We start from the raw sequence: 15,889 nt of genomic DNA, 5'->3' as shown, positions 1-15,889 counted from the left end.
ATCCATTGACAGCATGTCAACCCTGGTATACCACATCATTCCACTTCACTCTGTTCCTTACATGCCTCTCACCCTCTTGTATGTTCAGGTCCCAATCGCTCAAAATCTTTTTCACTTTATCCTTCCCCCTCCAATTTGGTCTCCCGCTTCTTGTTCCTTCCACCTCTGACGCATATATCCTCTTTGTCAATCTTTCCTCACTCATTCTCTCCATATGTCCAGACTATTTCAACACACCCTCTTCTGCTCTCTCAACCATACTCTTATATTTCCACGCCTCTCTCATACCTTACATTACATACTCGATCAAACCACCTCACACCACATAGTGTCCTCAAGCATTTCATTTCTGACACATCCACCCTCCTCCATACAACCCTATCTATAGCCCATGCTTGCAACCATATAACATTGTTGGAACTACTATTCCTTCAAGCATGCCCTTTCTGCTCTCTGAGATAACATTCTCTACTTCCACACATTCTGTTACGTGCATCTTTATCACCCTTAGAAATATTTAAATTTTGTTTGATGTTAGGATGACTGGTCTTTATTGTTTTGACAGTATACAACCCCCTTTGTGTATATCTGCTCAGTAAGATTGGTCTGTGCTTTCTGTCAGAAGTATTATGAAAGGTTTTGTTTTTTCTTTTTTGACTTTTTTATAACTATTGCGGGAATTCCTTCTGGTTAGGGTGTTAAGTTCTCTTTAGATTGATAAGTTGCTTCACTTGTGTCTCATTCTCATCAATTTGTAACTGAGATCATGTTCTTCATAGTTGACTTTTTTTAATACAGACCTAAAATGATTATTTAGCTTTTGGCAGATTCCTTTGGGGTTATATTTATAACTTTTACATAATCTGTAAGGTCCAAATTCAATTTTTAATTGCTTTGTTTTTGCACTCAAGTATTGTGTATCTTTTGGATATTGATCCATGATTTGAATAAAGGGAAGTTACAGTGGAATGTAAACTTCATGTGATTAATCATCTAATTGAAGCAATCACCATTTGTGGTTACCACTGTAATTACATAAATTTACTTTTTCTTAATTTTTTGCTGTTCCCTGCTTTGGCAAGGTAGCACTAGAAACTGATGAAGAAAAGGCCTCATTCGCTTATATCCATACTCTAGTTGTTTTGTGTGATGCATTGAAACCACAGACCTCTGTCCATAACCAGGCCCCATGCACCTTTCTGTAGTTTCCCATGGCTGTTTCATATACCCTAGTTCAAATCATTGACAGCATTTACATGTATATTAAGTACATACATTTACACACACAAATACATACGTTTCCACATAACATTTTACAAGTGTTACTCATAAGAATTGCTTCCATAGAGTGTAAGTCTCGGAAATAAGCACCTCTTGTGAATGGCAACACTAAACACCCATGCTTGTATCAGATTATTAGAGGGAGGATTAAAACAAACTCATGGCTCTTACTCCATAAATCATCATGTAATGATTCTTGGCAGTTAGTGATTAAAACTATTCTGTTGGGTCACCTTGACAAACACATACAGTATGAAAAATCTTGAAAATTTCACAATTCAGCAGCTCTTCAGTTGCAAGATTGCCAGATTTGAGACGTTCTACTGTATTATCATTTTTGCAGCTGTCACTTATCATTTTGTTTACATAATTCTAAGTATACCTTGTATTATTATACATATGTACTTTATGATATAGCATTAGCTTGATTAGTCTTGTTGTTTATGGATGTTTTTTCTTCCCTAGCTTTTCCGACGAGTTGCTGCAGCATTACCTGGCATGGAATCTACTGAAAATAAGAAGGTTGATAGTATCCTTTTCATAGTGCACTTTTTGCTGCTAAGGTATTTGTTGATAAGATGAAAATGATTTATTTATTCCATTTTGGAGTTATGATTGGGTGTGAGATTGGAGAGTGTTTAAGATATTTTAAAAAATCTAATGACACAAAACATAATCAGCAGGAAGTACATTATAGATCTGAAGGGGTTATCATGGAACATGTTATATGAAATTTTAAATGCCATTTTCCTATCAGATGAGAACATGTTGGTTAGACTGACAGTGTAATTGATAAGATATTGTTTTCTTGCCTACGCTAAAACAGCTCGCATTTCATATATGACCCAGTATTCTTTAGTGTTTAATTCTTGGTTTTAGTTGTAAATATTTAATCAAGTGACCATATGAAAGATTATTAAATTCAAGTAATACTCCATTAACCTCTTCTTTGCCATACCCAGTGACATGTTTATTGGCTGTGGAAAGTGACTGAACCCTTACATATGAATTTCATCAACCCTTTTCAAGTTCACTGTTGAATGGACCTGTCCATGATGGATCATGCAAGTTCTTGAGAAGAATGTTTTCCATATCAATAGGGAAATTAATCTTTCTAAGAGTGATTGTCAGATCTTGCCTCAACATATTAAGCAAATTTATGGGAATGATATGCACCATATTAAGAGGAAAATTAATCTTCTTCAGTTAAATTGTCAGATCTTAACAGATACATTAAGAAATTCATCATCCTCTTTAGGGTTATGAGCTTTACTAGTCTTTTTTTTTTTTTTTTTGTCTCTTGAAACCAACAAAGTAGCTGTTTTCCCTTTGTAGATCAATATTTTCAAATAATTGCGTATAACTTTTGATTGAAAAATGTTAAATTGTACGGGATTCAGTCACACGATTGAAATAATGCAGGGATTCCCTTATTACTGAGTGAACTAATGCTGTACTGGTAACAGGTGAATGTGTAATATGATCACAAAACTGTAAATTACCCTTTCAGGATGAAACTTTAAAGGAGTTTGACTTGATCAGTTCTGAAATACAGCAGTTGTAGTTCTGAGGCCTAAAACTTGAATGATAAGTTTTAACCCATCATGGTACATAGATATTTGTATGTAAATTTGAGACAACAAGTATGAGTATACTTGTACCCATTTGAAGGTTGCTTTAGAATGAAACACCAAGTGCAGTTTTTAGATTCATGGAATAATGATTTTTTTTTTAAATTCAACATTATAACATCCATATGAAACCCCGCTTCAGTGCTAAAGAATATTTTTCTTGACATATTCTTATGTTACTTGTGATTGAATTTTAGAAATTATGATGAAATTACCTGAGCATTTTTCTTGATATACAGCAGAGAAATAGATGCTTAACAAATTTAGCAAAGAACGGGTTAATGGTTGTGTAGAGGGTTGGGTTACATCACATTTGCATGCATTCTTTTCTGACTAGATTAATGAAATTACCCTAGAAAATACCTTGATTGTAAAGTGGCATTGTTTTTATATCAACTTGATAAGGCTTGCAAGTAGATTTAATGTTGTGCTTAGTTTTTCTCATTTCAACCTAGATCTTCATTTGGCTGATACTGCAAGATGAGCATTATGTCTGAATTTATGACCATTCTTTATTTACTGTCAGTCATTTATGGAATTTGTTTTTGCATCTAAGAAATATACTTTTCTCATAAACTCCACCTCTGAAGCTGTGGTAATCAAACTACTGATTCTAGATATCAGTAAAAGGGAAAAATAAATGGTGAAATGAAACTTTTATGAATATATTCTTTCATATACAGTCTACTCTAACTTGATTTTAAGCCACATGGAGGAGATATGTTGGTGAGGTAAGGAATTCACAGTTTTGTAAAGGTAGCAACTTCATATAAATCACAAATGACTTAAGGTAAGTTATTAAAGCAAGTTGGGCATGCACTGTTACTTTTGTAATTACAGTTTGTGTTGATACTGGTTATGCACTACTCTTGATTTTCATTGTGATTGATTTTGTAAAGCATGTGTAGAGCCATTGATGTCTTTGATCTCTTGATTTTCTTTTTGTGGATAAATGCTGTGTTTTGCAATCTTTGAGTGGGTTAGCATTAGATGTGTTTTTGCTACATAGAGCAACATGCCTAATTACATATAGGTATTTTTAGTTATGTATTATTTTGCACATATTGGTTTGCTTTACTTTTAACTGTAGTAAGTTTACACCCTACCCTTTGATTAGATACTTCATCATAGTTATTTGATTTTAGCTTGGTTGTGAATGTTAATTTGGCATGGTGTACATGTAGCATGGTTTTTGGAAGTATTATGACACTGCCTTATTATTAATTATGCTGATTGTGTATTGTGATTAGCATTGCAAGTGGAGTTAAAAAGGCATTTACTTTTAAGCTGACCTGTAAACAGTTGACTGACAAATGGCTGTTTTCTCTGATGCTTTAGTATTGAACTTTCATGAATGCTCACATTTTATGGAGCAGTACTGAATTGTATTCTTAATAACGTTCCCTCTTTTCCATAACATGTGAAATGAAACCTTGTACAAAGAAAATTAATATCAGTTTCCTTAGCATTCACATAACCAATTAGTTTTCTTGCTACTAAAACTCCACTTGACCTTTTTTGTTCTGTTTTGCTTGTGGCTATTTTTCCTTAATAATGTGTCTAGTGACCGAGGTTGTACTGCGAGACTCCGAGAATACTACGGAAATTGGGAGGACAGCAGACGGTGGGTGTGCTTGCTAGACACTACTCACCTGTTCGTCTAACAGTTACCAAACCATCGTCCACCTCTTCCGCCCATTCTGCCTGCCTGCCAGATTGGCACCTTTCCACAAGGAGTTGCAAAAGTGTTGAGCCTTTATTAGGTTGTACTTTCCTGTGTTTTGCCCTGCACTACAGACACTTGAATACAATAGCTTTTTCATATCAAGCCGTACATGTTGAAATATTTCTCTTGTAATAGTCCAATGTACTTAAGGCAGTGCACTTAGCATTCAAGAACTAGAAAGTCAGAGCATATACTTTGATTTTAATGCTGTATTTTACCTTTGTATTAAAGTAAGCTATAATTGCAGCTGTTATCCAGTACTTATACATTAACCCGCTGTTTCTGAGGTGTTGATGTGCACTTGCATCACTTTGAATGGTTTCTTTTCATTTTGATATTAATGTTTTACCACTTTCACTTATGGTAAAAGGTTGTCTTATGATAACAGCATTCAATACCTTGGTACTAAAATCTGAATTGGAATTCTAGGTTACACCCAATTTCGAAACAGTCCTAATTTCTTGTTTGTCCTATTATGTTTGAGCTTTAATTGATACATGTGGGTATATTTGGGCTGAATGTATGTATATGTACATACAGTATATGCATATTTACATGCAGTAGGACTTGAAAATTCATAAGGTTATTTTTCTAGGCAGCTAATTCTCCTGAAAGAAAATTTAATGAAATTACTTCATAAAAGTTACTGCATGCTTAGTATTGCTGCTTGCATATTCCACCAAAAGTGTGTATGGGTAGGTTTCCAAGTTTATGATATGTGTTGTATTTTTTTTTTTTTTTACACAAATATTTAGACTGATACATGTAAACCTTCTCCTCTTGAAGACATATCAGCTTTCATTGAAGAATTTTACATTTTGATATTTGAATCAAATCATTTATTTGTACTAAAAAAAGGTGTGAATAAATATGAAGGAAAGCAGTAGAAAGTCAGAAGGGATGAAGAAAGAACAAAGTAAATACAGTGATTGGCATTTGAATAAGATATTTTGCAGGATAGTATGAACTCTGACAAAAATTGCCATACCATTGTGTTGGATGCTATCTGAATGTGTGGCAAAAGAAAGAAAATGTCAGTAGTAGATGTAATACTTCCAGTACAGATGATGTTATTGGTAAATGTGATGAACCTCCAAAGTAGAATCCTGCTTGCATGCTTTGTTTTTATAACTAGTTTCAGATGCTTTTATTTTATCTTCACTCACAGACTCCACAGCAGTTACCAGACCCCCTATTGATATATCATACACAATGAGTTCTTCATTTTGTGAACTAAATGGCTATTGTGCATGCTGTTAAAAAAAATTTTGCAACATAGAAGTTGAATATGAACGTCACTACCTGTTTCTTTCAGAAATATCAATATGCAGATCTCACCATGGTGTTAGCTTTTTATAGATAGTTTTGACTTGCATATTTTCATAGGTTTATTTGTGAATTATCAATGTTCTACTATGTATTTATGTATGTGTGTGTATCTTTCTTTTCTTTCATACTATATTCGCCATTTCCTGCGATAGCGAGGTAGCGTTAAGAACAGAGGACTGGGCCTTTGAGGGAATATCCTCACCTGGCCCCCTTCTCTGTTCCTTCTTTTGGAAAATAAAAAAAAAAAAACGAGAGGGGAGGATTTCCAGCCCCCCGCTCCCTTCCCTTTTAGTTGCCTTGTACGACACACAGGGAATATGTGGGAAGTATATATATATATATATATATATATATTTTTTTTTTTTTTTTTTATACTTTGTCGCTGTCTCCCGCGTTTGCGAGGTAGCGCAAGGAAACAGACGAAAGAAATGGCCCCCCCCCCCATACACATGTACATACACACTTCCACACACGCAAATATACATACCTACACAGCTTTCCATGGTTTACCCCAGACGCTTCACATGCCTTGATTCAATCCACTGACAGCACGTCAACCCCTGTATATATATATATATATATATATATATATATATATATATATATATATATATATATATATACACTCAATCGCCTTCTCCCGCGTCAGCGAGTTAGTGCAAGGAAAAATGAGGAGTGGCCCAACCCACACACATATTTATACATAAACGCCCATACATGCACATATACATACATATACACTTCAACGTATAAATACTTATACATACACATGTACATATTCATACTTGCTGCCTTCATCCATTCTTGTTGCCACCCCACTACACATGAAATAGCTGTCATGTGTAATGCGCCAAAACCACAGCTCCCTTTCCACATCTAGGCCCCACAGACCTTTCTATGCTTGTTTACCCCAGACATTTCATATGCACTGGTTCAATCCACTGACAGCATGTTGACCCCAGTATACCACATGGTTCCAGTTCACTCTATTCCTTGCACGCCTTTCACCCTTCTGTATGTTCAGGCCACGGTCGCTCAAGATCTTTTTCACTCCATCTTTCCACTTCCAACTTGGTCTCCCACTTCGCCATGTTCCCTCCAACTCTGACACGTATATCCTCTTTGTCAAATATTTTTGTACATATAATTTTTTTTTATCATACTTTGTCGCTGTCTCCCGCATTAGCAAGGTAGCGCAAGGAAACAGATGAAAGAATGGCCCAACCCACCCACACACATGTATATACATGCATGTCCACACAAGCACAGATACATACCTATACATTTCAAGTATACATATATATATATATATATATATATATATATTTACATACACAGACATGTACATATATACACATGTACATAATTCTTGAAATGACAACCCCCTCCCCCCTGCATGCGCACAAGGTAGCACTAGGAAAAGACAACAAAGGCCACATTCATTCACACTCAGTCTCTAGCTGTCATGTATAATGCACCGAAACCACAGCTCCCTTTCCACATCCAGGCCCCACAAAACTTTCCATGGTTTACCGTAGACACTTCACATGCCCTGGTTCTATCCATTGACAGCACGTTGACCCCGGTATACCACATTGTTCCAATTCACTCTATTCCTTGCACGCCTTTCACTCTCCTGCATGTTCAGGCCCAGATCACTCAGAATCTTTTTCACTCCATCTTTCCTCCTCCAATTTGGTCCCCCACTTCTCCTCGTTCCCTCCACCTCTGACACATATGTCCTCTTGGTCAATCTTTCCTCACTCATTCTCTCCATGTGACCAAACCATTTCAAAACACCCTTTTCTGCTCTTTCAACCACTCTTTTTATTACCGCACATCTCTCTTACCCTAGTATTACTTACTCGATCAAACCACCTCACACCACATATTGTCCTCAAACATCTCATTTCCAGCACATCCACCCTTCTCCGCACAACTCTATCCATAGCCCACGCCTCACAACCATACAACATTGTTGGAACCACTATTCCTTCAAACATACCCATTTTAGCTTTCTGAGATAATGTTCTCAACTTCCACACATTCTTCAAGGCTCCCAGAATTTTCACCCCCTCCCCCACCCTATGATTCACTTCCGCCTCCATGGTTCCATCCGCTGCCAAATCCACTCCCAGATATCTAAAACACTTCACTTCCTCCAGTTTTTCTCCATTCAAGCCTACCTCCCAATTGACTTGACCCTCAACCCTACTGTACCTAATAACCTTGCTCTTATTCACATATACTCTCAACTTTCTTCTTTCACACACTTTACCAAACTCAGTCACCAGCTTCTGCAGTTTCTCACATGAATCAGCCACCAGCACTGTATCATCAGTGAACAACAACTGACTCACTTCCCAAGCTCTCTCATCCACAACAGACTGCATACTTGCCCCTCTATCCAAAACTCTTGCATTCCCCTCCCTAACAACCCCATCCATAAACAAATTAAACAACCATGGAGACATCACACACCCTTGCCGCAAACCTACATTCACTGAGAACCAGTCGCTTTCCTCTCTTCCTACACATACACATGCCTTGCAGGGAAATAATGCAAATGAGTGGGAGATGTATAAGCAGGGAAATGATGCAAATGAGTGGGAGATGTATAAAAGAAAGAGGCAGGAGGTCAAGAGACAGGTGCAAGAGGTGAAAAAGAGGGCAAATGAGAGTTGGGGTGAGAGAGTATCATTAGATTTTAAGGAGAATAAAAAGATGTTTTGGAAGGAGGTAAATAAAGTGCGGAAAACAAGGGAACAAGTGGGAACTTCAGTGAAGGGGGCTAATGGGGAGGTGATAACAAGTAGTGGTGATGTGAGAAGGAGATGGAGTGAGTATTTTGAAGGTATGTTGAATGTGTTTGATGATAGAGTGGCAGATATAGGGTGTTTTGGTCATGGTGGTGTGCAAAGTGAGAGGGTTAGGGAAAATGATTTGGTAAACAGAGAAGAGGTAGTAAAAGCTTTGCGGAAGATGAAAGCCGGCAAGGCAGCAGGTTTGGATGGTATTGCAGTCGAATTTATTAAAAGAGGGGGTGACTGTATTGTTGACTGGTTGTTAAGGTTATTGAATGTATGTATGATTCATGGTGAGGTGCCTGAGGATTGGCGGAATGCTTGCATAGTGCCATTGTACAGAGGCAAAGGGGACAAAGGTGAGTGCTCAAATTGCAGAGGTATAAGTTTGTTGAGTGTTCCTGGTAAATTATATGGGAGGGTATTGATTGAGAGGGTGAAGGCATGTACAGAGCATCAGATTGGGGAAGAGCAGTGTGGTTTCAGAAGTGGTAGAGGATGTGTGTGTCAGGTGTTTGCTTTGAAGAATGTATGTGTGAAGTACTTAGAAAAGCAAATGGATTTGTATGTAGCTTTTATGGATCTGGAGAAGGCATATGATAGGATTGATAGAGATGCTCTGTGAAAGGTATTAAGAATATATGGTGTGGGAGGCAAGTTGTTAGAAGCAGTGAAAATCTTAGCTCATATACACATATATATACATAACACGCTTACATGCTCATATGCATGCATATACATATCAACATATATATATACATGTACATACACAGATGTATACTTATATCCCTGGGGATAGAGGAGAAAAATACTTCCCATGTATTCCCTGTGTGTCGTAGAAAGTGACTAAAAGGGGAGGGACTGAGCTTCAGAGGGAAAAATCTTCACTTGACCCACATCTCTGTTCCTACAGGAACAGTTAAACAGGAGGGGAGGATTTCCAGCCCCCCACCCCTACCCCTTTAGGCACCTTGTATGATACGTTAGGAATACATGGGAAGTACTCTCTTTCTTCTCTCTACCTAAGGATATATACGTATATATGCATGTTTATATACGTGTATGTGAGTGGATGGTCCATTCTTCTTGTTTCCTGACGATACCTCGCTGAACCAGGAAACAGCGATCAAGGATAATGATATATATATATATATATATATATATATATATATATATATATAATTTTTTTTTTTTTTTTTTTTTTTTTTTTTTTCCGCTGTCTCCCACGTTTGTGAGGTAGCGCAAGGAAACAGACGAAAGAAATGGCCCAACCCACCCCCATACACATGTATATACATACGTCCACACACGCAAATATACATACCTACACAGCTTTCCATGGTTTACCCCAGACGCTTCACATGCCCTGATTCAATCCACTGACAGCACGTCAACCCCGGTATACCACATCGATCCAATTCACTCTATTCCTTGCCCTCCTTTCACCCTCCTGCATGTTCAGGCCCCGATCACACAAAATCTTTTCACTCCATCTTTCCACCTCCAATTTGGTCTCCCTCTTCTCGTTCCCTCCACCTCCGACACATATATCCTCTTGGTCAATCTTTCCTCACTCATTCTCTCCATGTGCCCAAACCATTTCAAAACACCCTCTTCTGCTCTCTCAACCACGCTCTTTTTATTTCCACACATCTCTCTTACCTTTACGTTACTTACTCGATCAAACCACCTCACACCACACATTGTCCTCAAACATCTCATTTCCAGCACATCCATCCTCCTGCGCACAACTCTATCCATAGCCCACGCCTCGCAACCATACAACATTGTTGGAACCACTATTCCTTCAAACATACCCATTTTTGCTTTCCGAGATAATGTTCTCGACTTCCACACATTCTTCAAGGCTCCCAGAATTTTCGCCCCCTCCCCCACCCTATGATCCACTTCCGCTTCCATGGTTCCATCCACTGCGAGATCCACTCCCAGATATCTAAAACACTTCACTTCCTCCAGTTTTTCTCCATTCAAACTCACCTCCCAATTGACTTGACCCTCAACCCTACTGTACCTAATAACCTTGCTCTTACAGTCATATGATTGACCAAGTACACATGTGCATTTGACATATTTGCACATTAGCAAATGTATGCATGAATGTATGCTTAAGAGTGAGTGATGGATTCATTGTTGTGAACTTTGTAAGTAGCTATGTTCTGAATATGCCTGTATACTTCCATTTGTGCATATGTAGGTGTACATCAAGTTGCAGTACCTACTCATGCATTTTCTCTGTTGATTAATTGTTCATTGTTGCCTTCCATTAGTGTTCAGCAAGTATATATCACCTCTTAAGTATTTTTTATTGCAAGACCGTTCCTCAAGACATTGAGGAAACTGTAAAAAGTTATTCTGGGTTCCGTGTGGAGGGATTGATGCTTTAATCATTATTTTTATATGTCCTAGATACCAAATACAATCTCATTTGAAAAGTAGTGTTTTATTGTCTGTGCATGTTGTGATTTATTGCTATGATTTAAAGTATGCATGGCTGCCTTATTTCTGCAAGACAAAACTCACAGTGAAAGGTGACCTTTGAGAATATTATATGTCCTCAGTGCAGTGAGGTAAGTACGTATATATATATATATATATATATATATATATATATATATATACTTGCTCCATTACTCCATGGATTGCATATGTAATGAAGTTGAATATGGCCATTTGTAAAGGTTACAGGATTTGAAAAGAATTCACATCAGAGCAGTTTCTGAAAAATAATTTCTTGCCTCTAAATAGAGGGGTAAGCCATGGAACTAAGACAGAGGAAAAATCATTCAGGCACACAATTCTTGGATGTAATGATGGGTAAGATTTAGTATAGTCATTGTTTATTGGACTCCAGAAAATATTTACAGTTTTCTCAACCATTATTTCACTGTCCCTCTATAAAATCTGTCCTTAGGAAGGTAAATGTTTATGAGATGTGATGAGTGACTAATTATGGTGGATGTTACATTATCCTGAATGATTAATAATGAAGAATTGTGCATTACCTGATGATCATAGTTCTGATTAATAGGTGCAGTGACGAGAGTCAAGTCTTGTCCATCATGATTCAGTTGCTTGATTAATAGTTGGCCATGTACCTTTTTTTTTAATGGATTCTATATGTTATTACTGTGTTTTTTCAGTCTTATCATAAATCCAAACTCTATGGCTGTAGATCCAAAACATGTCATTTGTACTGTATGCATAAATTCAAATGTCATTCCAGAGGCAGATGTGCTTAAGCTAGTAGAGTTACCACTCAAGCTGCATCATAACAATGTAACTATCTCTGCATCACTAATATGATTCAGACTTGTTGTTACATATACATACTGTTACACAACAGTATTGTGGACTCAAAGGAAAAGCTAAGAGAAGAGGAAGTAGATGTGACAACAGTAAGAAAATTTAAAATGCTTTGGCAAAAAGAGGGATAAGTGATGGGGCCCTATGAGTGTCAAGCTCCCTCTCCATGTGCACAAGTAGGTAATGATAAGTAGGTAGTAATAACATTCATATTTATAACAGAAACAGAGAATATCATACATGTCACACCACTTGGAAAGACTGATCATGCACTGTTTAAATTTGATTATGCAAAAGAGATGGGTATTTGTGGTGAGAGAAATGGTTGGTCACTGAATGCACTGAAAACATTTTTGTGTATGGTGATGATAAGCGTGACAATGTTGGTCGCTCTCATGAGGCTTTCTGAAGTTTAAAGTGAAAAGATGTGCTTATTTTTATGTTTGGAAGTCTGTACATCATGTAGGCATAGATTGTAGATCTTTGCAAGGGATGTTTAAGGGCTTTGTGTGCCTGATCAGTCATTTTTGATTGGGAATTGAGTAATGATAATGGATTGATAGATAGATAGATAGACAGACAGGTTAGTGAGGACATGAAAAGACAAGAAGGAGAACTAAGCTTGAGATAATCATAGAAACTGTGTAAAACTAGATAGTCTTTGGGAATATGAAATTTGTAGAATATAGAAGACTGTAATGGATCTTGTAAAATGATTAAAAGGTTAGTATGGGGTTATCATTGGCTATTAAGAAAGAGCAAAGAGTAGAAGATATCTATCTATATTATATCTTTGATCCCTTGGGGAACTCCTATCAAGGAGGTTGCCACGGTAAAAGGGTCTCCACGTATCCCTGTCCTTACATGCCTCCCTCACATACACCTTTCCACATATCCTCCCACCAATTCTCTCCCTCCAGTACTCTGTCACTCTGTTGCAGTGATTAAAAGATTTCTAAAAGCTAAGAATGTAGAGATATCCTGTGTTGAATATATTTGCAACAAAATGTCCAGCCAACACTTGAAAGGTATAAGAGAGTGAAGAATGAGGATAGCAAGACGAGGAAGGAGGAACGGAGAAATTTTGAAAAATAGTATATTATGGACAAGGCAAGTGAAATTTCAGAGCTGTTGCATAAATTTATCACGAGTAAACCGTTAGGTAAAGAGCAGTTGATGAGGCTGACGGAGTCAGAGTGTAGTGTTGTTGAAGATAATATAATGTACAAGGAATCTAATGGCATGTTCCAAAAGGTATTCACAGTGAAGGACATGATGACCTCAACAGTAATGAGGTGAGATGGGGAGGAGGAAATGTAAACCGTTGGAATTTATGAAAAAGACATGTTAGCCACTGAAGGGTCTTGAGGTGCTTGTATCTTCTCAATATGTACTCAAGAGATTTCCAGAAACACTTAACAGACTATATGAAATAATTTTCTTGAAAAATTGTTAGAGGAGGGTGTAGTGCAAGGGTGGTGGAAGAGTGCAAAAATCATCCATATTTTCAAGAAGGGAAATTGGGAACATGCTCTGAACTGTAGACCAGTATCTCTGATAAATGTGGTTAGTAAGACAGAAAAATAATCATAAAGCAAAGGGATGATAACTTGCGAAGGAGAAAGTTGTAATAAGAGGTAACATTGGTTCAGAGAAAAAAATCAGGCACTCCATATTTTAGATTTTTATGATAGAAAGACCATAGTTTTAGGCAAAAGAGATGGATGGGTGGACTTCATATTGTTGGACTGCCAGAAAGCATTTGAATTCCATGCAATAGATTGCTTAGGTAGTTAAACTTTCAGTTAAGCATAAGGAAGGAAGTGGAGAATGCATTTTCAGAGTGGACTATTTTTAGTGTGTAAGAGTAACCAATGACTTGCTGCATGGCTGTCTAGGAGCTGTTTTTATTTTCAGTCTTGTGTTAGTTGCTTAACATGGCTAGACTCTTACATAACTATATTTCTGGATGTTAACAGGTTGAGAGAAAGAGGAAGTAATGAGGATTGCATCAGTTTACAACAGGAGTTAGAAAAACTCCAGATTTGGCGAGGTAGATGAATGTAAGAGGTATATGCAAAGCACTGGAACTAGGAAAACAAAATATCCACAGTACTGTATGATTACAATCTGGCAGAAAACTTTGTAAGTGATTGTTTTGGTGAGGAAAACTTGTGTCAACAAAGTAGCCCACCTGTTGACAGAACACCACTAAAGAATTAGCAAGGAGGCATATTTTTTCCTTGATCATATTGGAATTTCATTTAGATACTTAAACAAGGAAATGTTTTGTACACTATGGTATTTGCAACATAAATTGCTTCTCAAGTTTGGTTTCTACTCTTTAAGAAACATAAAGATATGCCAGAAAATGACCAAAAGAGAGCAACAAAATTGTTGCCAAAAAGAAATCAACTTTAAGTTACGTGGAGGGAGGTTTGAAGCTATAATTTTACCCAACTTTGAGAAAGAGAAGAATAGGACAACGGATGATTATCACACTTAGGTTTCAAAAATCAACATTATAGTTCAGCAGGGAATAGTTATTTTAGCAATCCACAAAGTGCAGCCAGAGATCGCAGCAAGAAACTTAGAATTTGCAGCGAAGAATTACTTTTAAAGGGTCAGAGCTGTTTATTAATGGGTTAAGCTAAGTGATGAAACCATAAATACAGACTGAAGACAAAGGTTTAAGAAGTTATAGGATAGTAAAGAAAGTTCATGAGTTAGGGTATCACATCTGGAGAGCTTCCTCATGTGCTGTACAAGTAGGTACAGATAGAGTAAATCAGTTTCTAAAAAACAACAAACAACAATGCAGGGCATGATTCCAGAGTTGGCCACCTTGTTTACTGTGCAGTTCCTTAGCCCATGCCACCATTTTCAATGAATGCTCAGACATTAAGCTCTTTGATTTCATGATTATTTGAGATTTTTCTTTTAAAATACCTAATTGCCTTTCCCACCTTGACAAGTGAGTGTCAAGAGTATACTCGGAATGGCCTCATTTGCACAGCCCCACTAATTGCTCTGTGGTGTACCTTGAGTGCTTCATGCACTCTGTTTCAACTCATTGACAGCATATCATCTCCATATACAGGATCTCATGAATCCAGTGTACTCTTTTTGTGCATCTTACCCTTCTGAATGTTAAGACCTTGATATCCCAAGGCCTGCTTCACTCCATCTTTCTGTCTCCATCTCGGTCTACCCCTCCCCCTTCCCTTTGTTCCCTCCACTTGTGAAATGCAAGTTTTCATGTGCAGTCTTTCTTTGCTCAGCCTCTCCTTATGTTTTGAATCATTTCACCTCACCCTTGTCATCCCTCTCAGTCAGACTGCATTTACTACCACACTGTCATTCCTAATGCTGTCATTTCAGCCACACCACATAATATCCTAAGACACTTATTCCCTAAACCTCCACCATCTTCCTGTATTTTATATTCTAGGCCCGAGACACACATCTGTACAATAAGGATTACTGTACCTTCAAACATACCCATCTTTGCCATAAAACATTGACATATCCTTATATGATAGCGTGTAAGTTTTGCCCTTGTAAAGACATCGAAAATTAGTATAAATGAGTGTTAAGTTTAGTAATGTGAAGAACATTGCACATACCATTATATAAAAGGTGGAAATCCAAGAAAAAGTAGGTAAGAAAGTGTAAGTGCATCACCCTTTGTGTTGGTAACAACTATATGTGATACCAAGAGGCGTCAAGAAAAACTGGAAATGAGGAAGGATTTTTAGGTAAGTACTCAGCCATGATTTCAGTTGATATTTGCT

The 15,889-nt window shown here is 37.3% G+C and overlaps 1 protein-coding gene across 3 annotated transcripts in view; it reads left to right on the top strand.

Moving 5' to 3' along the window:
• Rab6 (RAS oncogene family member Rab6) overlaps window positions 1-15,889 on the top strand; it is a 120,253-nt gene that overhangs the window by 89,493 nt on the left and 14,871 nt on the right. For 2 of the 3 annotated variants that reach the window (XM_071664129.1, XM_071664130.1), the window contains exon 7: window positions 1,747-1,810. In XM_071664129.1, the coding sequence (XP_071520230.1) occupies window positions 1,747-1,810 (64 nt within the window). Of the gene's footprint in view, window positions 1-1,746; window positions 1,811-4,476; window positions 7,310-15,889 lie in introns of those variants that run through there. The other variant, XM_071664128.1, reaches the window with a different exon arrangement.

Source organism: Panulirus ornatus, chromosome 8 (genome assembly GCF_036320965.1).
Source record: "Panulirus ornatus isolate Po-2019 chromosome 8, ASM3632096v1, whole genome shotgun sequence".
Taxonomy (NCBI): domain Eukaryota; kingdom Metazoa; phylum Arthropoda; class Malacostraca; order Decapoda; family Palinuridae; genus Panulirus; species Panulirus ornatus.
The sequence above is the reverse complement of the archived record's forward strand: the minus strand, read 5'-3'. Positions and strand labels throughout refer to the sequence as shown.